This window comes from Lolium rigidum, chromosome 3 (genome assembly GCF_022539505.1).
Source record: "Lolium rigidum isolate FL_2022 chromosome 3, APGP_CSIRO_Lrig_0.1, whole genome shotgun sequence".
Lineage (NCBI taxonomy): Eukaryota > Viridiplantae > Streptophyta > Magnoliopsida > Poales > Poaceae > Lolium > Lolium rigidum.
The window spans coordinates 407,293,464-407,320,559 of record NC_061510.1 but is presented as its reverse complement, the minus strand read 5'-3'; the positions used below and the strand labels follow the sequence as shown (position 1 = coordinate 407,320,559).

General features: G+C 47.0%; 1 protein-coding gene across 3 annotated transcripts; it reads left to right on the top strand.

Annotated features, from left to right (window-relative positions):
• Nucleotides 1-20,675: 20,675 nt before the first annotated feature.
• Nucleotides 20,676-25,899, top strand: LOC124701020 (type I inositol polyphosphate 5-phosphatase 10-like). Of its 3 annotated transcripts, none has more exons than XM_047233080.1 (7): nucleotides 20,676-20,794; nucleotides 22,594-22,712; nucleotides 22,791-22,872; nucleotides 23,113-23,254; nucleotides 23,359-23,463; nucleotides 24,132-24,977; nucleotides 25,068-25,899. In XM_047233080.1, the coding sequence occupies exons 2-7, from the start codon at nucleotides 22,683-22,685 to the stop codon at nucleotides 25,561-25,563; spliced, it is 1,701 nt and encodes a 566-aa protein (XP_047089036.1). In that variant the 5' UTR covers nucleotides 20,676-20,794; nucleotides 22,594-22,682; the 3' UTR covers nucleotides 25,564-25,899. The 3 variants fall into 3 exon arrangements, with proteins under 3 accessions (XP_047089036.1, XP_047089037.1, XP_047089035.1); XM_047233081.1 differs by lacking the exon at nucleotides 20,676-20,794 and adding an exon at nucleotides 21,148-22,406; XM_047233079.1 differs by lacking the exon at nucleotides 20,676-20,794 and having other exon boundaries at nucleotides 22,413-22,712.
• Nucleotides 25,900-27,096: the final 1,197 nt, after the last annotated feature.

Here is a 27,096-nt window from a genome sequence, read left to right as displayed (position 1 = left end):
TTGAGTCGATGGCCATGCATCGGCTTTCTATCCTTAAGTCGATGTCTGCGCATCGGCTGTGCTTAAATTTTTTTTTTTAATTTTTTACGGCCGATTTATGTATCGGCCCCCATACTTCAATACCCATCATTAAAGGATATCTTGGGCTGCTGGGCATTGTAAGACGCTTCTACTGCATATCCTCGTGTTTATCCACCTAGGTGCCCCCCCGAGCCGATTCTTTCAAGGGACTTGATGGTATCGGCTCTTCAGGGATTCCCTGTTGGATCGAATGTTGAACCCTGGCAGAATGGATGGTGAGGATAATTTTGGCCGATTGCTGGAATCGGCCTCCACGTTGCTTGCTCGATGAAGGTTTTGTAATGCTCCTCCATAAATTTCTTGGGGCCGATCACAAGGATCAGCCTCGCCACATTTGTCCATCGATGTTGCTCTTGTTACACGGTCAGTCCGGTGGATAAAACCAGCCTAACCCCATTCTTTGTCACGTCGATGCGCTCGCAGTCGTCCAAATTGATGCTCGAGAGTGGCTCTTGGCTCTGATGTCTCCCAAACGTCCATGCCGGCTGTTGAAATCTCGGCTGAATCATCTGCGTGGACGACTTCTACTTCATCTCCATCCCACTGTATTAGGCATTGGTGCATCGTGGATGGAATGCAACGGTTGGCGTGGATCCAATCTCTCCCTAGTAGTACGGCATAGGTGCTCTTGCTCGTCGACAATAAAGAACGTCGTAGGGACAGTTTTCCTTCCTACGGTCGGATCCACATTCAGAACACCTTGTGCGTCGGATGCTTGGCCGTTGAAATCGCTCGGTGTTACATTGGTCTTGATCGGATCCGAGCTGGAGCGTCCCAACCGACGTAGCATGGAGTATGGCATAATGTTAACCGCCGCTCCGGTGTCCACCAACATCTTGTTGACGAGGCTGCCCATTGATGTAACCTCGCAAGTACGGGGCCTTCGGATGCCTGTAACTTCTTTCTCGTGGCTTCTCAAAGATGACCGGCCGTGGGCCGCGATCCAATTGTGCCACGGGTGCTTCATATAATCTTGGAGAGCTAAACTCTGTTGGAAGGATGAAGACCATGTTTGTGCCGGCCCGATGTCTCATCATCGGCTTTCCTTTGCTTGGGGCGCCACTCTTTTCTTTGTGGCCGACCTTCTTCGTCCAGGGTTCGCTGAATCTTGGCGGCCAGATCAGGCCGTGCCTTCCTCAACGTGTGCAGGTATAATCTTTCAGCTTCCTCCAACCCACGTAGACGCTGAACCCTTCTCTTCTGGGAATGGCTGAGCCCATCAGGGCACCACCTTGGCCGATGATACTTATCTTCTTCGTCATCGTCCTCTAGTTCCTCGAGATCTTCCACCCGAGCGGACTCAGCATGCTTGTTCCGAGGCGGGAGAGGCCCTAGACGCTTGAACACGGACACGTTAGCTGCATCCTTCTTCCTTTGTTTTCATTCTGGGCAATTGCCGACTGTTGGCAATCGGCTCATTCCTGAATCCCAGCAGTGTCTGAAGAAGGGGCAGTCCCAGTGCCTATCCTCGTCGTCTTGCTCCCTCGACTTTTCCTTGGCGTGGCGCTCGTATCGCTCCTCGTCGTGATCATGCCGACGGCGTCTCCTCGTCGTCCCTAGCCGGACGATCTTTTTCATCATCGTCGGCTGTATCGCCGGCGTTGGTCATCTCGACTCACATACTTGTTGAGGAGGTGATCGGAGAGAGGTCGTTGATATCTTATGTTCTTCACTTCTCCCTCCGTGACGTAGCGCTTGCCGGTCTTGGCGGAGCCGATCGCGTGGAGCGGCTTCCTCTGTGTCTTTGCTATGAGAGCAGCTGCCCTCATCTCCGTCCTTACCAGAGTGGTGCCCAGGTCCCACCATGTTGATATTGAACAAGTGTCCTGGTTGGCCATGGGAGCGGGTTCTGTGGAAAGAGCCGATGAGGTCGGCCTCGAGGACTGCCTTGATCTCGTCATGCTTCTTCTTGAGTTCGTCAGGCAGATCCTCGTACTTGACCGGAGTGCTTTCCGCCATCTCGGATGTAGATGGCGATGCGGTGGATGTCGAAGACTGTCCCACCGGCGTGCCGAGAATGTGTTGCGGTCAGAAACCCACCGGCGGGCAGCGGCCGGCAACACCGTAGAGCCGGGAACAACTAGGGCTGCGGCTGGCCCCGGTCCCTCGGAGCGACGGACCACAAAGCCTTCCGGTCACACGTCCGATGCTGTCGCAAGGGCGTGCCACCTGACCTATACCTGGTCGGGGAAGGTGTTGGATGATGCCTCGCTTAGTTTCCTGCATGGCATACACGTAAACATTAAATACGAGCCTCGATCGGCTATCAGGTTATCCTGTGAATCGTCTCAAAGAGCCGATCCACCCATGATTCGTACGAGGTGCACGAATATATGGTGGTCCTGCTTGATCAAGATAAAGCTAATGCGATCTACGACGATTTAGGGTTTTCACCGCATAATCGGATCATCCTACTCACGATTGGGCCTCGCGCTCGCGCACGGTGATCGTAAGCCGATACTAGACAGGGCCTAAAAACCAACACGAGGTTGATCCCCGGAACATCCTGTCTAGGGCTAGCAAATTACACCCTACACGCCGCTGGATCCTCCAACCCTTTGTAAGGCCTAACTATTGCGGATATTAAACTAATCCTTGAAGAACAAGGAGCAACCGTAACGGATCGGATCTACTAAACTATGATCAAGCGGGGTGCCGCCCTACACCTAAGATAGGTGTAAGGGCGGCTAGATGTATAAGGGTTGCACTACGACAGCATATGATACGAAGAAACAATGCTAACCCTAACACATCTAAGATAACTACGTTGCTCGCCATCAAAAAGGCTTCAGCACGAGCAACGCATGAACAACGTAGGTAGGCTTGTGCTGCCTAGACCGCAAGATGCGATCTAGGCAGCATGGTGCTTACCGGAGAAACCCTCGAGACGAAGGAGTTGGCGATGCGCCGAGATTTGCTTGTGTTGAACGTTGGTTGTTGTTTATTTCATAAACCCTAGATACATATTTATAGTCCAGGGGACTTTCTAACTCAAGCGTGCACCTAACCGTGCACGGGTAAAACTCTAACTCCTAACCGACACGTATCCTACTATGGTACAGATACACGGGCAATTAGCCCAAACTTGGTACACAAGGCCGATTCACGTATTTCTTCCATGTATATTCTTCAAACCTATCTTGATCGCGGCCCATCTCCTGATTTAGCCAAAATCTGGTGATAACACTGTTTTACTTTAAAGCGCGAAAATTCCCCAGATTTTCTATGCATGAATGCAATGCACACATCTGTTTACTCTATTTTTGTAACCCCAATACCTGGGATATTACACAAACCCACTTTAAAAAAATTATAACAAGATGATTGATCATTCTCAAGAGGTATGATGCTCCAAGATAAAATCAAGACCCCTCCAATCTCATTTTCAATAGTAGTACAATTAATATTATCAACCAATTAGGACTATCATCTAGAGCTTTATTATAAACATTTTCTAAGCAAAACTCATTAGTACCATGCATTTCGAAGTTAGGCACAAATAAAGGATTACCATAAGATTTATCAAAATAGCATGGATTATCATAGATAACAGGAGCATAATTATTATCACAAGTTTTACTCATAGTAGATATTGAAAAAAGTCCATTTTGCATCCTTCAACTTTCTGCAGAGTTCACTTTTCGTCCTAAATGTTTTATTTGGTACAAAATGGACCCTAAACTTTGCCACCCGTTCACATGTCTTGTTCTTGTGATTTTCTTTCGTAGATGAAAACCAAGGTTGAAGAAAGAACAAAAATCAGATCGGAACAAAACTAATCCTAGACCAGAACCTTGAATCCCACTCACGCGCGAGCAAGAAAAAGAGGATCGTAACTAACCAACCTTGGCAGCCTCATCTTTCTGCCGCTCTAGCGATTCTCACGTAAATGGCAGCATCAGCCCTAGTAACGCCGTTATTTAACCCCTACGTATCACCCGGCCGGACGCGCCCGCTGGGTGTATGTGAGGGCAGAATGAGAGGTTGAACTGCTTTGTTCATCACAATTGCAGACCGATAGGAACATCATCTCCATTTTCAACCGCAAAAGTAGTTAAAAGATTGTTGTGGGTTTCGTTACATCTAGCTTGATCTAGTGGTGGACATCGCAGTGGACAATCGGGATGTCAGACGAGCGACGGATGCCGATGTTCAGCAGATAGATAAATTGTGGCGACCTACTAGATCAAGCCAGAGGATTGGGGATTTATTTTGGCTGAAACTGGCTCGGTACAATTTATTTTGGCGAAAGGTTGGGTATTTTCACCATGGTTTTCATATTGGTTGGTTGTGTTTCGTATCTTTTTCAAAAAATATCAGCAAAACCAGACGTTTGAACAAGTTGGTAAAGTTTAGGGTCTCTTTTGGACAAAATGAAACATTTGGGATCAAAAGTGAACTTGTGTAAAAGTTGAAGGACGAAAAATGGACTTTTTTCGTAGATATTTCAAGAGAATCCACGGGAACATAACATTCATCCTCCTTTGGTAAGCATGGGGGACAATCAAATAATGTAAGGGATAAAGAGTTACTCTCATTAGAAGGTATGCATGGGTAGATAATCCATTCTTCCTCCTTTTGTTCATCACTCTCCTCCTCTTTTTTATCTAATGAGCTTTCAGGTTCAACAATTTCTTCTTCCACAGGTTCCTGCAAATTGTGGAAGTGCATGATTGAGTCTCTCTTTATAATCAATGATATAACAATTATTGCTGAAATTTTATATGCAATAATCAAGGATAAAAGAGACCATATCTTTAATTTTATTACAAGCAACACATGTTCATAATTTTTAGACATGAATGATTCTATTTCAGAAACTCCCATAAATAAGACAAATTGTTCTACTTCTTCAAATCCAAGATGAATACAGTTATTCCAATGATAGTTCACAATTAAAACTTCTTTACTAAAGCCACTTTGGAATTTAAGATGTTTAGTATCCTGTTCAGAGCAACAATTTATATCATGGTGTTTAAGCAAAATTTCATCAATTTGATTCAACTTTTGTAACACACCTCTCATGACTTTACCCTTGTATGATTCTCTATACTTTATAAATAGCTCCATAGAGGTTCTAGCATGTTCTTCCATAACAACAATTTTTTAGATTTTTAGATTTTCAATTTTTTATGGATTTTCGGGTATATAAGAAAAATAAAACAAGACAAAAATAAACTAAACAAATCACATCTAAACAGAAATAAACTAAGCACAATAAACTAGACATTTCAAACTAAAAATAGAGAGACATGTAAAGTGTACTTTCCGGGTGAACTTATGAGTAGAGCTATGCCCCTCGGCAACAGCGTCAGAAAATAGACTTGATGACCCTCAAGTATAGGGGATCACAACAGTCTACGAGGGAGGTAAAACCTAAATTTATTGATTCGACACAAGGGGAGATAAAGAATACATATAAGCCTTAACAGTGGAGTTGTCAATTCAGTTACACCTGGAAAAGCACTAGTAACAGGGGTGATGTGAAAGCAGCAGTAATATGAGAGCAATGACAATAGTAACATAGCAGAAGCAGTAACACAAAGGTGATGGCTCCAGAAAAATATTCCAGTGCGTAGTTGACTGTAGAGAAATGATGATGACAGAAGGACCAGGATTCCCAGCTATCTACACTAGTGGTAACTCTCCAAACAAATAACATGTGTTTGGTGAACAAATTACGGTTGGGGAATTGATAATTGTAAGGACATGACAATGCATGCTATGATAAGATAAAGTTTAGTATAGTATTTAATTGGGCATTACAACATAATACATAGACCATAATCCAACTGCGTCTATGACTAATAATCCACCTTCAGGTTATCATCCGAACCCCTTCCAGTATTACGTTGCAAGAAACAGATTATCGCATTAAGCAATGTGTGTAAAGTAAACAATAGAATTATCCTTGGATAAAGCATTGTTGTTTTCTCCCTAGTAGCAACAACACATCTACAATCTTAGATGTTATTGTCACTCTTCTAGATTACTAGAGGCATGAACCCACTATCGAGCATAAATACTCCCTCTTGGAGATACATGCAACTAGATCATGGCAACTACAAGTACCGGAGAGCATGCAAGATCTTAAATAAACAATAGTATGATAATATGATGAACAATCTGATCACAATTCCACGATTTATCGGATCCCAACGAACACAACATCGATTACATGATATGGATCTCAATCATGTAAGGCAACTCATGAGATCATTGTATTGAAGTACATGGGAGAGAGAGTACCAACTAGCTACAACCGAGAACTCGTAGTCCACGGGGGAACTACTCACAAACCATCATGGAGTCAAAGTGGAGGCGGTGGAGTCGATGGAGATGGCTCCGGGGTTCAATCCCCGTCCCGACAGGGTGCCGGAACAGGAACTTCTGACCCCCAAAACTTGTCTGGACGATGGCGGCGGTGCCGGAACTTTCCATGGACGGAGGCTGGATGCATTAGGGCTTTTGCGTCGAAGGCAATATATAGGCGGAAGGGCGAGATCGGTGGGCGCCAGGAGGCCCCACACCACCCCATGGCGCAGCCGGGGGCCGCGCCAAGGGCAGGTGTGGCCTCTCCCTGGCCCTTCTCCATCTCTGCTCTGGACTTTGTCTTCATGTCGGGAAAAATAGGTGTTTCGTCCAATTCCAAGAATATTTCCTGTACAACTTTTCTGAAATACAGAAACAATAAAAAAAAAGAACTGGCATTGTGGCATCTTGTCAATAGGTTAGTCCGGTAAATGCATAAAAGTGCCACAAAGTGTAGACAAAACATATAGAAATTGGTGTAAAACAAGCATGGAGTATCAAAAATTATAAATACGTTTGCAACGTATCAACGATGCTTAGATCCACTGCCTTGATGCGTAGTTTTATCCTTTCTAGGGGTGAGTTTGTCTCCAAGGATCGCAAGGCTTTCCAAAGCGTCCCGATGAGCTTGTGCCATTGGATCATTGGGTGTTGGATGATGGTTGATCAAATAAGCTGCAAGGTTAGTTGTTGCCCCATCGATAGTTTTTGTCCTGACCATGCCCACTATGTCCATAGTCATAAAAGATTCGAGGTAATCTCACTTGAATTGGCTTGTGAAAGGCGAGGAATTCGTGGCCGAAATCTCCCTGGATCTTGGTTGCTGCGAAACGCGCTTCCATGCGAAGGCAACGCCCGTCGTCGTTCGCTTGATTGATCGGCTGCCTGCCTACGTCGATTGAAGTCAGCTTGTTCATTTGCTAATCGAACCCGATTCTTCTCCAGAATACCGTGATACGCGTTGAGGGTTCCTGCCGACGCTCCAGAGGGAATTCGAGTGTTATTGGCTATGGCATTGCAAGCAATCTCCCACTCTTCCTCAGTGATGGTGTAAGCGCTATCATCGTTGCTGGCGTTGGCTTTGATGTTCACGATTGACGTGTGGGGTATGTTCGCCTTCAGAGGGTTCACCTCCGTTAACAGGGTTGAGGATAGCATAAATTTGGTGATGTGCCACTCTCCATGTGGTTGCCCTGGCGATGTTGTCGATACTTTCTTCGTCGGAGGAGTACTTGGCGCTGCAGACGAAAGGCGCGTCGTCCGAGCCTAGCCCGTGCCTAGTGTCGCAGTTGAGATAGTAGTACGACGTTAGATCCGATGATGCGGAATCGTCAGATCCAACGGACATAGATGACGTGGAATGGCGTGAAGATGTCGATGGCGAAGATGTTGGAGTCGATGCTGATGACGTAGCCGATAGATCAACTGTGATCGGGGATGAAGCGGTTGATGCAACAGTCGATGAAGCCGCAGTTCTTGACATGCTGGGGGCGAACGGGCCAGGCAGCCGAAGGATGCCCCCAGAGTCGACGCAGAAGTGAACGCTCCCGAACGTCAAGTCTAACCTACCGCGTAGGCATGAGAAAGCAACACGACGAGTCACTGTGCGGAGTAAACTCGAAGGACCCAAAACGAATCGAGTTCCGCGAGCTTGGTGACGAAGGTGCCGACGATGGTGTCGGTGATGCCGGTGAAGTCGTGGTCGACACGATCGGAGCAGCCGATGAAGTGCCTAGTACCAGCAGGGTTCCCACAGACGGCGCCAATTGACGAGGGTGCTCCTCGGCAATACCCACCATGAGGGGCTTAGGTTTGACGGAATCTTGCAGGCTAGCACGAGACATCGGATACCAAACAAACGGGGAGAGAGATTTACCCAGGTTCAGGGCCCTCGATGAGGTAAAACCCTTACTTCCTCCTTGTCTGATCTTGATTATCGAATATATCAGGTTACAATGCGGTAGCCGATAGGCTGCTTTGATCGACTCGCCGAGAGGTAAGGATTTTAGGTTTCTAGCTCTAACTTGCGGTGGTTCTATGTATTGATGTTGTGTCTCTACATGCCCTCTCCTGGCCTTTATATAGCAAGCCAGATCCCGAGAGTCCTGTCCAAACTTGACTAGGTTACAACGAGATCTATTCTAGTCTTTCCTTGTACGGTGTCTTCTTGCCTTGTTCGTCAAGAATCCATCTTCTGGTAGGTCTCCTTTGCTGGAACCGACATATAGGTTCACCTTGGTTGTTGGGCAATCTTCATGGCCCCTAGTTGAGCCGGAGGAGGTACACTAATGTTGGGTACCCGAAGGGTAATACCCACATCACCCCCTAGATTTTACAAACCAAGCACATATGCAACACAAGGATATATAGCAAGATATGTAGCATATGCACAACTCAAGGCAACACAAATAGATACATGTGATTTGGATTCATGAGTCATACCTTTGCCTTGAAAAAACCCAAACTTCGACTCATATGCCTCCATTGAGATGGTGTAGCCAATAGATATGAATACCGAAATACGAAACTTGGGCACACCATAATTAACTAGCTATTACAAATCGAGGTCTACAAATAGAATAGAGTTCAAACATGAATAAACTTCACGTTAACTAGCGGTAAAAGTGATGCCAAGGCCGAAAAGACCAAAGCGAAGCACCAAGCCCTTGGCATCAACCCATGCAAATTCCCGTTCCTAATAGATCAACTTTTTAAGTGGCATCTACCATATCGACGACGTGAGTCTCGGCGGCATGGAGCAGAGGGGTATCGACGGCGGACACGGGATGATGAGGCACGCAAGACGGTGGTGCTACCTTGCGGCGTGAAGTCGCCGACAACAAACATAGAAAGGTTGGTAGAAGACTACAACGGTAACTTTTGGAGCGAGCGCATGTGATGAGCGCAGAGGATTCGTTGGACCGATTTGTGCTTGCTCATCGTTTGGCGGCTTGTTGGGGCTTCCAGGTTTTGATATTGGTTGGTCAGAGGTCAGGGACAGGTCATTGCCACCCTCATCATTAAGCTTCAAGGTGCAGCGGCATATGTCGCTTGGAATGAGGCTGCTTCAGGTTGATTGTTGTATTTCTTTGTACGTATTTTTCTAAATAATATACTAAAAATAGCTTGTATGCATCTTTTTTTTTTCGAGGCCGAGGTTTCAACCTACCTATTAGAAAAATGTCCCAAGCTAGCTGTGATGGTTTAAAGTTCGCAATGTGCTTGGTCTGCATACTGGATTTTGTAAGTTTTTAGATAATGATACATATAAGCCTATAGATTATTTAATTTTTTTGAACCGGATTTATGCTAGACTTAAAATTTATATTACTGGCAGGGTTTTTAAATCAGCACATCAAATTCAGAGACAATTTTTCGACGAGTTTATTTGGTTTTTATGGCTGGTGTTTGCTCCATTGTCAGCATATCCCTGAGAATTTGTGTGCGATGTTGATTGAACCCCTACCCAACAGCATATTTTCTTCTTCCTCATTAGCTGCGCCTACTTTAGCTGCTTAGCTTGGAGTTTTGGACCATCTGGATCCACTTGTACAAACCACATTATACACTATCATGACTCTCTGGCATGTGCCACACGGAGACAGGGACGCTACCTCCCAAACTACTCTAAACACATCGATCATATGCCAAGTGTCTTCATTTGATCCTTTCAGTCAAACGGCAACACATTTCTACTCCAATTTTTGTTCGAACATCTGCAGATGTTCGAACAAAAATTGGATTCATATTCTTCTTCTAGGAGTTGTCTTTGGTTTGCAGCCATGGTATTTACATGCTTTCAAAGCTGGTTTTCTAAGAGTTATTTTTTATGTGAATGAGTCAACAGATCTATTGATATCATTCATATTAGTAAAAAACCTAAAAAGTAATAAAACCAATTATAAATAGGTCACTAAACAGCCCAGCGATGACTAACAAGAGCCGAAGATGCGTCGCCGTCATTGCTCCTCCATCAGCGAAGACAGACAAAGCTTGTCGTAGTAGAGCTTCTTGCAGTCGGTAAACATGAAGTCATTGTATTAAGTAAACATGAAGTCATTGTATTAAGGTTCAAAGGACCAACGCATCAGAGAAGCAACCATCACAAAAAATGACGTAGATCAACAGACCAACCGCACTAACGAACACGAAAACTCCCAGAAGATCCGCGTGACACACAACACCACGAGCTCTCCGCGAGCATTAGACGCACCACTGGAACAAGGATAGGACGGAGAAGACTTTATGTACGGTCTGAGGGGCACATATTGCTTACATGTTTTCATCTTATGTTTTTGTTTGAGCTTAATATATTTCTTTATTAATCGATAATATTTGGTGGTACAAGAATAGGACCAGGGGAGTTTTCAACATGCCGGCCGGTTACTAGCTAACTGCACTCTTTGCTAGTCTGGCGACGTTGCTCTGCTATTTCCATCAGAATTGTGGCATAAAATGACTTGCATCCTTCATTACTCTCCTGTGAAACGACAAGACAATCCGTGGCCAGCAGTACCTCTCTGATGTGAAGATCAGCTGCTTATATGTTTTCATCTTATGCTCTTTATTTTCATTTCAGCACTTGATGTGGAAGGGCGGCACTGCTTATAATGTCCCATCATCCCATTGCCTTTGGTATTCGCAGTGGCGAGGTATCCATATAGGAAAGGCTCAGGCCTAAAGTTCAAACCCCAAAGAAGCGGAGGCTGTTCGATTCAACGGTTTAGAACAATCAGTAGGCCTTTTGGGCCATTACGAAGGCCCATAATATTTCGTCTTCCAGAAATGGTATTCGTTAGCTTTTGCTACTTCCCTCCCTTAAAAAATTTGTACTTCCTCCTATCCATATTACTTGCCATTAAAATAAATGCGGAGCGACCTCTAGATGAGGTGGTTTTCAATTCCAGAAGATGGGCCACGGAGTTTGCTGAATACTATGTAAAGAAGGAGAACACAGTTCATCAAAATGAGAATAGTTTGAGATGGAAACGGCCATGCAGAGATGAGCTGAAGGTAAACATCGATGGGGCGTTTACCGCTCAGCCGCTGAACGGGGGCTGGGGTTTCATGATGCGTGACCATGAAGGGCAGGTAGTAGGAGCAGGAGCAGGCCAGATGCAGTTCCCACAGAGTGCCATCCATGCAGAGGCGGAAGCGTGCATCCAGGGACTGACGGCAGCGATGAACTGGGGCATGACCCGCATTGTCGTGGAGTCGGACTGCCTAGCACTAGTGAAGGCTCTAAAGAGCGACAGTTATGATCGCTCACCAATTGGTGTCCTCATTAGAGATGCAAAGATGTTTGCTAGACTAAATTTCTCATCGGTGTCTTTCGTTCACTGTCGTTGGGATTGTAATAAAGCCGCACATGCCATGGCGGCGTTAGGTGCGTCTGGTAATGCTGGTAATGGCCTCTTGTGGCCGGATGATGTTCCAAACGGTGTAAGTGTGATTCTGGCTAGCGATTTGGCTATGCATGTGTGTTAATGGAATGTGGAGTTCCATGTAAAAAAAATGTATCTACAATTAAAATGTGTCTAGGTACATCTATATTAGTGTCAAATAATATGAATCGGAGGAAGTAAAAAAAAAGTCATTTATGGCATTTCTAGCCTATCCCTAAAAAGCTTTTGAAGAGTAAAAAAAAACATTTTAAGAGGCAAAACCAAACCTAACTGATCCCTCAAACCTTTAGAGGAGCGAACTTTTATTCTAAGTTACTCCAACGCCCAACTCTCGTATTTTTAGTCATCTGCGACGGCCACTCCTTAAAAAAAATCTCTTCCTTTTCTCCCGTCCACCTTTGCCAGAACCCACCGCCGGCCATAGGCCACCCTGATGACTGGGAAATGGAATCCCCAACGCCCTCGTAAGTTTGGCGACCCTAGGCGGCGCTGGAAAATCAAGAGCGGCGAAGAACTTCATAAAAAGCATGGGCGCGAGCGTGGTAGACAAGGCTATATGGAGACATCTCGCTGACGAGGGAGGGCTCCTTGGGTTTGACAGGAGAGGTAGATGGCGTCGAGACAGGGGACATCGTCGGTGCGGTGGTTGGCGCCATTGCTGGAGGCGGTTTCGCCATTGGAGGATGTGGCTGGTGATGGCGACATGGGTGGTGATGGCGGCAGGCTGGTGGGAGCAAGAGGCGGCGTCACCGATGGAGACAAAGGTGAGGTGGTGGAAGAGGTTGCATCGGGTGAGACAGGGGCGGGGTGGTGGGAGCAGGTGGTAGGGTGGCCACTGACATGGTGGGAGCAGGGAGGGGTGGCAGAGGCCTACGACGGGGGAAGCGGCGTGGCCGATGGCGAAGACTGGCCTGGTGTGACATGTCGTTCTTGTGTGTGACTGAGAGGTGCTGCTCCGGTTGGGCGCGTTAGAAGGTAGAAGAAGCAAGAAGAAAGAAGGAAGCACAAAATATAGAGAGATTTTTATGCAGGGTCACTTCGATTGAGAAATTAAATTTAAGAAATTGTTAGGTTCAACCACCATTAGAGGAGTAAAATTATATTCCTGTAAATTTACTCCAGTGTTTGTTTCCATAAATTATAAGAGATCGACGAGAGATGGCCTTACTCCCGTCCAAACTCCAAAAATATATAAAGCTTACTCGGGCTAGCTCTAAAACCATTCACTATGGTCTTGGCAATGTTGTTAGTTGCAAGCTGCTCCGATTAGCATCTCATATATACATAACCCTCACCACCGCCATCGTACAGTTGTCCCATCTTCAAAGTAGAAATCCGCAAAATTCTCGTCAGCCAAACAAACCCACCACCCTGAACGCATCTATTATTAGGCGTCTACCGCTGAGAACATCCTATATCTTTGCTTTCAAACATAGGAGACGGCAAGACGCACAAGCAAACATAGTGGCATGACTCATAGGCGTACTCTCTGCGTCTGACATGTGCTGGTAGGAAAACAAAATCTGATAATACGCTTCAACCTAATCCAAGATTTGCTCCTTAGCAGTAGTAAACCATCTAAAAGAGTTCATTGATGCAGGTCACGGTACTTTGATTAGTGGAAGGCTATTTAGTCAGAGCTTATCTTCATTCTTCTCTTCCTTTCAACTGCATGGCCTGCTTCATGCATGCTACCTACCTACTTCGAGTCTTTTGTTAATGGAGTCTAGTTGTAGAAGGAATATAAGTTGTCCAACAATTTAGGCAACCACTTAGTTAATTATAAGTACAATCAGAGGGAATGGATCATGCACGGCATCTACACGACAGGATGGATACGGTGACATGACCGATCTGATCTGATCCGGGCCAGGCCGGGCCGGACATGGCTGCACGTTTTGGTAGTAGGAACGCGAGATGCGGTCCATGATCCATCCCAAACAACAAGTCAAAGTGGTCCACCCATCAACACTCAAAGTACTTTAACTGGATGTGCAATATGTGCTGCCAGATTCAATGTACTGCCTAGCTGAAAAAATTCCACTCCATCGGCACGTAACCTCATACCATCGGTTTGAACACCATGGGGCCTCTTTATTTGAAAAATGTAAAATCTATGAAAAAATGCTATGGAGAAGTTTTTAGATCTTCCATGACTGAAACATGTACTTAAAATCTATATAATTTTTTTGCTATGGAGAAGCTTTCAATATCCATTGATCAAACAAAAAGTTTTGTAGTGAAGTTTATTTTTCATAGGGAATGAAACCAAACCAAATCAAGATTCATACAAGAATGGTTTAAACCATAAGTTTGGGGGTGCCCAAGTCATCCCTCCTACACCAACATAAATCTCGGTTTGCAATCTTCAAACTTTGTTTTTTTTTGGGTACTATGAGAAAGTTACATAAGGTTGGAGTCATGGAGTGTATTTGTGTTTAGAGTTTGTTTAGGATCGCATATCTACATTTATATTAAGGGCCACCACCGGTATGCATGTCACATGTTAAACTCAGCAGACCTATGGTCCACATCATGGGTGTTCCAAGGTCTGACTCCCAGGTTGTGCTCTCTTTCTCCCCCTCCTCTCCCTTTCTCCACTAGCCTTGAGAGTCGTCCTAGATCCGTCGGCTCCCCTCTTCCCCTCCTCTGGCGGCCTCGCCGGCCGGAGCGAGCATGAGAGGGGAGGCTGGTCCTCCTCTGTATATAGTAGTTTACAGTATGTAGTTGTTTCCTGCATGGAGTATGGCGCTATGCCAAGGGGATCAAGGTCTTGGACGTATTCGAGCTGTGTCCATTGGCCGGTGATGGTGCTTCTCCTACTCATGGTGCTCTTGAGGTCGGAGCTGGAGGTGAGAAGGAGTTCGTCTGCTGCCTCCCCGCTAAATAAGCTCAATGTTCAGCCTCCATATCTCGAGGTATTGGTCAGAGCTCTTTCCTTTTCTGTCTTCTTCACCGCATCGCCATGGTGGTGGAGGGTGGGGAACCGATTTGGAGGAGAGAGCTCGTGAAGTTGTTCCTGAAGCTCTATGGCGGAGTTCATCCACGAAAGCCAAGATTGCCAACGACATTTGTGGACCATGAGAGGCCACTCCGCGCTGTGGTGTGCGACTGGCACCACGGATTTTACTCCCTCCAGGCCATGAAACCGAAGCTGAGGATCTTCAGACTAGGCGCGATGCTCCACGCTAACGGCGGCCCATGTGGCGTAGTCCCCGGTGTCAACGCCGGCGGCCGTGGCTCTAGTCCTTCTCTGAGCTCGGGCGGAGAAGAAGGACTTGATTGCTTTTTTCAATATTTAGAGCAGGACTTTCTTGTAAAAGATGAGGACCAGATTGCTATTTCTATTGTTGTCAAGGTCCTCCATGTAATGTACCCCACCGCCTAATATAGCTTATAGGGCCTTCGGACCTCTTCCTTGTTCAAAAAAAAAAGACTCCCAGGTTTTTAACTCGTCTAGAGCCTACCACTCAAAGATCAGAGAGATCAAGGAGCCCATCATCCATGTCGCAGGTACTCCAAGGCCTGCCATCCACGTTGTTGTTGCACCCCCAAGACCTTGATATCTAGATCACTGGTGCCCTCAAGACCTACCATCCAAGCCAGAGAAGCCATCAAGCCCATCAAACATGTCCATACGGGAGCTAGGAAACATCACCAACACATCAAGGCAGGTCGTCTTATGTCAAAGGTAATAATCAGAGGCTTGTAGGATAGAAGGTGGGCCGGACCGCCCTATGGTACATGGACTGGCACCGTTTTCAGCCACAATAGATGATCATGACATGAAAGCCTGCATCAACACCTCCGACCAACCTCTCAAAAAAAAAAAACCTCCGACCAACCTAACTTGGCGTGCTACACCAAGAGTTCGTGGAGATTACCTGAACTAGAGGTATATGAAAGAACATCTATACACCATTATGGTTGTGTGTGTTTGATGACAACGTATGTGATAATCTAATGTGGCTTAGTGTGCAGATATGATCTATATTTTTTTCGTAATGTGAGGAATTAAAAGGGAAGAATCATTTGTTGAAAAGGAAGAAGAAAGGAAGTTTCTGGCCCCATAAATTCGGCTAAGGACCTAAGGTCCAGAACCACTAGATCCCCCCCAGCCCCCGGAAATTTGGCCGGAAATTTCAGTCGATGGGTCGGGAATTCCGGGGGGAGGGGGGGATATTCCGGCCCCAACTTACAGCAGAATTTCCGCCCTATTCTTCTCCAACGGCTCGAATTTGAGGGGGGTATATACCCCCTTCTTTCCCAAGCTCAAGTTGCTCGACCATTTCATGTTCATCCACTCAAGCTGAGCCACCAAAATCACTTGATCTCCTCCTCCAACCATCCAAAGTTCTTGATCTTTGGGGAATCGAAGGAGAATACCCCGATCTACATCTTCGCCGAAGCGATTTACATTTCCCCCTCATTTGCTTGCCATTTGCTAGTGTTCCATTTGGAAACCATAGTTGTTGTTGCTTGATTTGATCTTGTTGTTGCTGTGTTGTTACAACTATTGGGAGCCTCCAATTCAGTTGTGGATGTGTGCCCCAAGAACCTTGTAAAGGCCCGGTTTCCGCCTCGAGGAAATCCCTTAGTGGATAAGTGAGCTAGGCCTTTGTAGCGTTGCTCACCGGAGAATAGGGTGAGGCCTTTGTGGCGTTGGTTAGGCCTTTGTGGTGACCACACCCCTCCAACGTAGACATATTTCCCCTCAAAAGGAAGGAACTACGGAAATCATCCCTTGTGTCTCCGCGTGCTCCACTCTCGGTTACCTCTATCCTTGATTGTATTATTATATCTTGCCTAGCTATACCTTTCTTAGTTGTATACATTGTCATCTAGGGAAATTCACATAGTTGCATATCTAGAGAATTTACCATTGTGTCAAGTCTTAATTAAAAAAGAACTAAAAATTAGGTAGCACCTATTCACCACCACCCCTCTAGGTGCGGCATACGATCCTTTCAGTATATCAAAGGAAGGCCACAAGATCAACTTAACTTGCAAGACATCGAAGACCTAGTGTGTAACATGGAGACACCTACCATAGATGTATGTATATACATATACTAGTGACCAATCGGCGAGGAGGTCAAGTTCAACATCTACACTCAAGCCGAAGCCGTGGTCTCCATAGCCATAAGCTATAAAAGACTGACGAGTTCATCTTGTAATAGTGTTGTATGATATTGCGATCACACGATGAATAAAGTCCAAGGGAACTTCACCATCTACATCATGTCTTTGATCCAAATCTATTGACCTAAGCCCCGTGCTGAACAAACAAACACTCTTCCGGCCTTTGGGAATTTTTTAAAACATTAGGTCGTAGCCCTGCGTTGAATTAATAATGTCATAACAACGAGTACATGGTACTGAACGAGCTTACATATTTCAAAATGACAAGCAAGCAAAGAATAAAACAGAGAGTACAACTTAGGATTCGAGGCCATTGGCCGCCGACATGACCAGAAGATGGAGACTACCCCATGAAGACAAACACACCACCGGAGAAAGATCCTGCCTTCGTCACCTTGCAGCGCGACACCACCGATGTGTAATTCGTTTCTGCCTCCAAAGAAGGCCCGTGCCTTCTCGCCCTGGCTCATAGGGTGCCGTACCGTCGAGAGGTAGAGCAGATCACCCGAGAGGACAGATGCACAACATAGGACAAGTAGACAGGGAAGAAAACCTTGAGCATGACCACCTCTACACATGAGCTGCCCACGAACGGCGTCATCGGCCACCACACTAACTAGTCAGCAAGACGCAAGCATATGGACCAACTCACCATAGAAGACACGACAAGAAGATAGCATCCGCACCACTGTGAAGGCCAACGGCCGAACACGTTATCGCAACTCCTCCATAGACACCGCCACGGGCAGACCAGACCTCACCCATCATAGACCCCCTTCCACAAACCCAAGGAGGCACATCCAAGGGGGAAAACGACGCCATAGCTCTTCCGCCGCCCAGTTCGAAGGACTTGGGTTTTCACCCGGGTAAAGGAAGGAGGGGACATAGACCTTTACGTAGCCCCCAAGGAGGAAAGCGGCATCATAAACATCACCACCACCGGGCCGCACCGCCAGCCAGGGATTTCTCCCAGACAGAGTCCCCACCCCACCACCCCGAGAGGGCTCCAGATCCTGAGGAATCGTAGCCAAGGGGATGGGATCAGCACGGTGCAGGCTTGCCATCTTCAGATCTGGCGGAGGTCGACGGGGTGACCCCCGTGCTGCAACCACCGTCCACCGTCCTCTCGCCGCCCATGCGACCAAGGATGGCTTCACACGAAAGCCCCCGCGTCGCTCCACTCTAGGGCGACTCGGGCAGCGATGAAACCCTAGCCACCGAGCCCCCTCCCCCCTCGCCTTCCTCTCCCTTGCCACTGCCAGAGGAGACATGAAAGTAACTGTTGAGTGATCGTGAAACCATCCTACACCAATGCTCTCCCGGGTTTGCCTTTTTACATAACCATTTTTATTCTTTTAGGGGGAGATCCGTAATCTCCCAAGACCAAAAGAGGTGGTTGTGGACCCAAAATCTTCTTCTAGTCTAGGAGGAGGAACATTATGTTGTCTCACTACTTCAAAGGGGGGGGGGGAATAGCCACCATCATCGACACCAATGCCTCCTCAGTGTGGGGAGCACACTCTCTAAGATGATCTTCAGCATCTCTACGAACAAACATTACCTCCATCGTTGTTACCAACTTTAATTTTACAAATATGAAAAATGAGCTATTTGTGCGGAAGCTAAACGATTGATGCATGTGGCGGCATCTCTCTCGGAGTCTCGGATCATGATACTATGGTGATGCTTTCTGGGGAGTGATATATTAATTATGTTTGTCTTTGTTGTATGGGCTTCATATTTTGTTGCCCTGCAATATTTCACACTTATGATACTTTGGCAGTTTAGGGGTTGGAAAAAGCTGTATTTCCTCCGGAGGTTCTCGTCTCTGGCAGCCTCCGACGTGAGCGCGTGACGCGTGTCCCGGTCCCACCACCTCTCCTCCCATCTAATCTATTTTTCCTTCGTCCTCATCCTCCCAAACTTTTTGCCGCCCCGACAACAGAGCACAGCAGAGTCCGTCCCCGCGCCGACCATCCTCTACGGAGCACGCCGCCGCCTCCTTTCCTCGCGACGGTCGGCCTCAAAGGAGCGCTCCGCCGCCTCCTTCCCCGCGACGACCGCAGGGCACCATCCCGCGGGGCGCCGGATCATCCGCCGCGACGGCAGCCGCCTCCATCCCGCGCGCCGTCGGTCCCGGCTCCACGGCGGACCTCTCCTCGGCCGCTTACCTCCGATCCCGAGCTCCCTTCCGTCGCGCTGCTGCAGTTCGGAGGAGCGCCCTGGCGCTGCCGGCCGCGCGCTGCCGAAAGGGGATCTCGGGCTTACCGTAAGTCACCGGAGATGCAAATGGGCGCCGCCGGAGCTGGAAGGGCCACCACGCGGAGCTGCAAAGGATCATGGTCGACGCTGCAACGGCCTCCCGTCTGAGCTGCGAAGGCCCATCGCATATGCTGCATGGCCTGCCGGCGGAGCTACATGCAGCAACCGGCGGTGCTGCCGGCGGAGCGGCGGAGCTGCAAGGAGCGGAAGGGGGTGCTTCAATGGTGCGCCACCGGAGCTGCAAAGGTGCGCCGCCGGAGCTTCAAAGGTGAGCCACCGGAGCTGCAAAGGTGCGCCGCCAGAGCTTCAAAGGTGCGCCACCGGAGCTGCAAAGGTGCGCCGCCGGAGCTGCAAAGGTGCGCCGCCGGAGCTGCAAAGGTGCGCCGCCGAAGCTAAAAGCGACGAATGCCGCCGTTGTTAGACCGCCTCCGTGCTGCAAGCCCGCCGACGAGCATCGTCGTAGTGCTGTTGCAAGCTCACGGCGGTGCTGTTTTCGTCACCGACGACTACTCCCGGTGCTCCTCTCCGACGGCGTGCTATTCCGGCGACAATGGCCGGCGGCGCGAGTATTCTCCGGCGACGCGGTCTTCCGGCAACAATGGTCGGTGTCCGGTGATGTGCTGGAGTTCTAGGCCTGGGGCTGTCGGTGTTCATGTCCGTGTGTTTGTTTATGGTGGAGGACCAGTTGGAGGTGGGTGACGAAAATTTATTTTTCTTTGTACACGTGTCAATCGGGAACCCGGAGGCTCGGGGGCTTGAAATCCTCCGGAGGATTATCAGCACGCCCCTTAGGGGTTCTAGTGCCAACAATTTGCTGCCCTTTTGTTGGGGTGTTTAAGGTTGAAAACTCACGGTGGGTTTTGTTAGTGCTTACTTCCCTTTTTTTCCCTCTAGTTGCTACGTAAACTCGTTATTTTCGTTAAACAATTAAGGAAAAGGGGTTAGCCTGGTAAGAAAACAATAGAACCGAGACTCATATTCAAGCGTGAATGTTTCACAATTCTGCATGCATATCACTGTACTCAGTTGAAAAGACTTTTTCTACAAGATGATAAAATATTGCACGGCCCCAGATACATGAATATGACCATCATATCTACGGTTACCCTTTTTTGCGGTGCATATGCATAATTACTTGCCAGCACAAAAGTCGTGCTAACATAAATCGAACGTGAGGTAACTCGATGACAAATCTAATTCCTCCTACACGCATCCATCATCAAAGTCACAATGTGTCATTTTACGACGGAAGGAGGGGCACTCCCTGGTCCATGGTAGAGTACGCGACAAATTCCTTGGAGTTGCAAGTTACTTGCTTCTCCAAAACATCGGGAAAAGCCAACGGGTAAGGACAGGACATGCTCCACCCTTCCCCTTCTCCCGCCTCCAATCCCACGGCACCGTTTCTGTTTGACCTGACCAACCGCCGCCCCTCCCACGTCGCCCACTCCTCCCTCCATTCCATCCCATTCCGTTCTTCGTCAACCGCTCATCTGCGCCGGCAGCGTCAGGCAACCACGACAACGCCGCACCGGAGACAGATAGCCGGCCGTCGGTTACTCGGTTTCCCAGGCTGCCACCGGGCTAAAATAGTATGTCTTCTCTTGCTATATCTTCTTCCTCTGAATTAAGTTCCTTCGTTTCTAGTATTAGGCGTCCATTTGGCACCATTCCTGCCCCTTCTCTTCCAAGGAAGGAGAATCATCACGATTCAACAAGGTGAGACAAGAGATTCTTCCTCTTCCTCCTCCTCCTCGTGTTCCTCTCTTCTCCTTTGTTCTTTTGGTTTTTTCGTTATGGTTAACTTGTAATCTTGATCCGGTTCGCATCTGTAGTCCCAGGGAGCATTGGACATGATCATTTGTTTGGTCTTTCTCTAAGCTCTCTGGTGTGCTTCGTGGAGTCTCAACTTTTCATTGGCTAAGCAGTTATCTTTACACAAAAGTTTGAATTATTTCTTCCAAGTATTGAGGGGCACTTAACAATTGATGTAGGCTAACTTAATTCCTACTCCTATCTTGTCCCACAACATTGTGCTGTTATCATTTTGAAATCTTCCTGCGTGCACAAAATCAGGCTGCAATTTACCTTTTTTCTCTATTGAGTACTTAAATATATATGTTCTTGGGAGCATCAGCCTCTGTTTTGGATGCTTCCAATGCCAATACGGCTGCCTCGGGGATTCAGTGTGGTCTCCTCCCTGCTCTCTTGGTTTTGGTGTGTTACTGGACAAACAATTATACCAATCTGGAACTTTCGTATGAATAGAAAATGTGTGAGTTTTTTTTGCTTCTTCTTGGTGTACACTTGTACCGAACATTTGTTTTGTCAAAAGTTTCAGTCGTTATGTTTTTTACAGTTCCTAGAGCCTCCCGTGCCTTACTACTTGCTGGATGCTTCCAAAGAGCTGTTAGCGCAGCTCTATGTTGTATCATGACAGCTTTGGTTTTGTGCGGGTTTGTTTATTCGGTTTACACTTTATACTTCGAAACGGCTGGTCAAACTCCATTACCTTCTATACCTTGAGCTTGCCAACATAAATTTAGAAGATCCCCTGCACACATACACACTTCCCTGTTTTTGACGAAAAAGGTGGTATTTTGTCTCAAGGTATTCTATGCATTGGTGCCTACGATTTTGCTTGCATATGTTAAGTACTGTTGCAACTATAGCACTGGTCATCCGCTGCAATAGCAATTTGGTCTTGCCTAGAAGTAAGATGAAGGTTATAATACTATGTCAGCTAATGTGTTGACAATTATCGTGTCAATCGTCCATTGCTTTGAGTATTCTGTGGTTCTATTTCGTTATCATCGGTTTGTTGATTCTTTCTGAAATTTCTTATTTTGGTAGCCTGATGACTGCGGCATCAGCAGGTGCATCGCCCCATTTGGAACTTCTCATAGCTGCTTTAAATTTCTTGAGGTCAACTTCTACTATTCCATTGAATTGATTGCATCAAAGAAGACTAGGACATTTCTTTCTTTCTTTCTTTCTTTCTTACAAGGTATAGGTTGCTCCTACTTATGAGGTGGGTCACATATGCTTTGCTATCGTCTGCGTGATTGTGACACCAATTTTGTATAGTTGCTACATTTGGTATTGTCTATGAATGTTCAAATAACTACCAATATACTCGGTATTTTGAGGGAATGAAATTTTCTTTTAAAAATCAGGTCTACTTGTTCCTTTCTTTTCTGATAGGTTGGTCCTATTTAATTAGTACTCATGTTTCTAACTGGAGAGTTGTTGCTTTCTTGTTTCTTATTTTGCCGTCGAAAGCTTTTGGTGGCTATGTTTCAGAAGAACAAGCCGTGCATAGTTTTTGCCGTAGAAACAAGGAAACTTCCATCTGTCTTAGCCTGACTTGTTCTCCAACACCTTTTTTCAGGCTTTAGATTACCTGTGCTAGCTGCTAACTATTTGCTTTCGCACAAGAGCCATTCATTTGATGCTGGAAGAAGAAGCTGAGCTCAGAAAATGGACCAGAAAACCAGCAGGAGGAAGAAGGTACCATCTTATCTCATCCCTTGATGCAACCATCAATCCAGATAGTCATCACTCACTTTAGCCTTTTGTTTTCTTCAGTCCCCCTTTGGAAGGGTATCTGGTATTAGGGGTAGAAATTCTTCATCAAGAAAGGACGATGAGGGCTCTATCAACACCTCAGGTAGGTTCCGAAGTTCAGAACATTATTATGTTTTTCGACAAAGCAAAGTCAAAGTATTTCTCTCTTTTCCAATTCGTGATAAGAACAATTCATTTCCATGTGTGATGTGGAAAGTTCAAGCTTGACCCTCATATTCTAGGGGAGAATTATCATGAGAGTTATATTTGGTTAAGTCTAAAATCCAAATATGCTAGTAAGTGCAAGTACCAATTCTCTATGTGTGTGTGTGTGTGTCTGCAGTTAATTTCAGAGAGACTCCAGAGCAGTCAGAGGTGGCTTCTCCATCAGCATCATCTTCATCCTTCTTCAAAAGTACAAGTCTGAAATTCAGCAGTTTCAGTTCACCTTCTTCAACCACCAGTACACATATCGAGACCTTTAGGTACAATCACTAGTTTTCAAACTAAATTTAGGCACTTAGATAACCTTGTATTCCTCTGTGAAGCTCAAATTCAGATGTTTTTTTTCTCCTTTGGCATCTCGCAGGGTATTTGCAGCAACATGGAACGTCGCCGGGAAAACCCCAGACATGGAGCTGAATCTAAATGACCTCCTGCCTTCTGATGACCAATCAGACATTTTTGTTCTAGGGTATGTTACAGAAGCAAACATCATAGTTTTCCATAATCTTTCATTTATCAGATGGAGAACAGCATTGGACCTGGACAGGCATTCTCACACAAGAGCTTTGCGTGTTCGCGAAAAACAAAACAAAAAACATTTTCCGTTCGTCTCCAATACAAACAAGTTAACCACATCTCCTGTTGCTGAACTGTGTGTTATGCAAATTATTGGCGTGTTTCCTTGTTGGGTTCTTTTGCTTGACATGTCCTATTCTTCTGAAAACTATGTTTCAACTAACAACACCGGTTGCCAACTCTGAATCTTTACTTCAGAAATTTCAGTTAGCAAGTAAACACTGGGTTGTAAGTTTGCCACATGGAAAAGTATGAAATATTTTGATAAATGAGAACCAGTTGAGAAAATTTACAAACTCACCAATTTGAAAACTAGACCTAAGTGTGAATTTATTTCGGCGCCGTGGTTTGTAGGACCCTGGGCTCTTCGCTTTTGGTCTTGTATTCCATGGGTTTGAGCTCCACTTCTTGTACATAACAATCGGATGTCAGTGCGCCTGCCTTTATAAACCTCAATTTTTTTGTTTTGTTTCGTATAAACATTTATGTTTGGGTTTCACCGTACCAAATGCAGTTCATCTGAATTAGTAAGAAGCTTAATATGCTGTAACGGTGATGCAGATTCCAGGAGGTGGTCCCTCTCAACGCCGGGAACGTGCTTGTCATCGAGGACAACGAGCCGGCGGCGAGATGGCTCGCGCTCATCAACCAGGCGCTCAACCGGCCTTCCTCCTCGTCGCCGCTGGCGAGCCGCTCCTTCAGCCAGTCCGCATCCCCCGCCTACGCACTCCAGACGGCGAGCTCCAGCCCGCTCGACCCGTCTCTGTTCCACAAGAACGGGTCCTCCCCGAGAGAAGTTCGCCGCGCCGCAATCACCCGCGGCCGCCGGCTCAAGTCATGCACTTGCCCCACGGAGAAGCCGCCCCGGCGCCGGCCGAACTACAGATCGCCTTCATCGTGCCTGATGATGCGCTGCGGCAGCAGCAAAAACCAGCGCCAGTACGCTGCTGAGGGCGACACTACGACGTCAGAAGAGGAGGACGCGGACGTCGTCGTCGACGAGGAGGCAGCGTCATCGTCCATGGTGTCCGACGCCACGCTGCTTCTGCGGCCGGCGGCGGCGAGCCTGCAGGGGAGGTACTGCCTGGTGGCCTGCAAGCAGATGGTGGGTCTCTTCACAACGGTGTGGGCTCGGCGGGAGCTGGTGGCGCACATCAGCCACGTCCGGCTCAGCTGCGTCGGCTGCGGCATCATGGGCCGCCTTGGCAACAAAGGGTGCATCTCCGTCAGCATGTCGCTGCACCAGACGTCCCTCTGCTTCGTGTGCAGCCACCTCGCCTCCGGCGAGAAGGACGGCGACGAGCTCCGCCGCAATTCCGACGTCGTCGAGATCCTCAAGAGCACTCAGTTCCGCCGCGTCTGCAAGCGCTCCGGCCGCCGCCTCCCGGAGCGAATCCTCGACCACGAGTACGTCACAGTCTCTTCGGTCATCGCCAGTGATTCTTGCATCGGGTTCGCCATTAATTAATCTCGATCAATTCATCCGATTTTTTGCAGTCGCGTGATCTGGCTGGGTGACCTGAATTACCGGATCGCACTAAGCTACGCGGAGGCGAAGAAGCTAGTGGAAGCCGGCGACTGGGCGGCGCTGTTCGAGAAGGACCAGCTCAAGACGGAGCGGGAGGGCGGGGTCTTCCGGGGGTGGAGCGAGGGCCTCATCGCCTTCGCGCCCACGTACAAGTACTCGTGGAACTCCGACAGCTACGCCGGCGACGACGACGGCGGCAGTGCCGGTGGCGCAGCGTCGAAGAAGAAACCAAAACGGAGGACGCCAGCATGGTGCGACCGGATCCTGTGGCGCGGCGAGGGGATCGTGCAGGTCGCGTACGTCCGCGGGGAGTCCAAGTTCTCCGACCACCGCCCCGTGTGCGGCGCGTTCATGGTCGAGGTCGCCGTCCTCGACGGCGCGGCCAAGATGGTCAAGCTCGTCGCCGCCACGGCCAGCATGAAGGTCGGGGCGGAGGAGCTCTTTTACCCCGGCAACCGTAGCTAGCAGCACGAGCGCGCGAGCTTCCTGAGCGTGATTCCGCCATTGATCGCTCAAGCTGGTTCCAAGAAAGAAACACTCGTCGCATCTCGTTGCCCAGACGCCACTGATAATTTAGGAGATAGCTCGCGGTCGCGGCGTTCTGAACTACTACTACTGATGCATGCGTGCGCTGCTGTCGTTCTGTTGAGCTTTGAAGAATTGATCAGTTCTGACGCCAAATGTGGGAGCGATTTTGCTCCGACACCAAATGTTAAAACTGAATCACTCACCTCTGATCCTGTACCTCCTGAACTGAATGTATGTAAATTAGTCTACAAGAAGCTACTACCTCCATCCCAAATTAAGGCTAGTATTCTATGTCATGTTTGACTAATTTTTTACCAAAAATAATTAACATGCAAAATACAAAATCAATATCATTAGATAGATAATAAAATATATATCCGTATGTTATCTACAAATTATTATATTTGTTGATATATTCTTCTAAAAATTTGGCAAAACTTTACATGGTTTGACTTTGAAAAAAATAAGGCTTAATCTTTGGGTTGGAGGTAGTATATCACAAACTGCCTGATAGATTAGTTTCTTATGTCTGCTAACATCTCTAGATACCACATCCCGCCGAACCACATATTGCCGAATGTGGTGTATGTTAAAAAAAAGAATGTGGTGTACGGCTTTTTATGGTGCGAAAAGTGACACGGCAGAATAGATTCCGCATATCAGTACCACAATTTCCACAATTTGTTTTGCCGTACATGTAAAATAGATCGGTTCTACCTAGGTATACCACATATTAGGGTTTTCAACACAAACATGGTTTAAGCCCGAGACATCAACTTCCAAAATTAAGGCATAGATAGTTCAAAATAACAACAGAGTTTTCGAAACAAATGAATAGTCTAGACGAGGCAGTAAGCGATGCACGGAAGTTTTCAAAGAAAACCTTATTAGATCAAGAAGAAGGAGAGTCATTGCCAATACCACCGCCATCAACAACAACACCATCATCACTAGTAATGTTTGTCGCAGCTGTGCTGCCAGCGCCACCAACAACAAAAGCAACTCTTTTTCGATAAAGGGCACTTCCTTACTCAAATATTTTAAGCATTACACCCAGCCTCTGCATAACTAAGATGCACACAACCATTCAAGTATCAAATTTGGAACAAAATTAACTTATAAAGAAAGACAAAAAAGAACCAACTAGACAAACCTTTATTGGCTTCAATCCGCCTATTATGCAGCCACCCATGTTGGAAAATAAACTCATTGACCGTATTCTTCAACCGTGTAGATACCTTCGTAAAGAGGTCTCGGTCCTCCAATCATTGAAGTGTCGACCATGAACGGAGCAAAGCCGTACATTGGTAGCGACCATACAACGATAATCGCACCCACTCTGATTAGCGTTTTATACCTAGGATCCACCCCATTTAACCAATTGCTAAAAATATTTGCAATACTACGAGGTGGGTATAAGGTAGAACACAACTGAATGATTGACCATATAGATCTATCAACCCGATATTT

Excerpts from the sequence above, each read along its gene's own strand:
- LOC124701020 (XM_047233080.1), top strand. The coding sequence starts at position 22,683 with ATGGACCAGAAAACCAGCAGGAGGAAGAAG. Across the intron at positions 22,873-23,112 it reads GGGCTCTATCAACACCTCAG|TTAATTTCAGAGAGACTCCA; the intron begins GTAGGTTCCGAA and ends GTGTGTCTGCAG. Across the intron at positions 24,978-25,067 it reads GAGCGAATCCTCGACCACGA|TCGCGTGATCTGGCTGGGTG; the intron begins GTACGTCACAGT and ends GATTTTTTGCAG.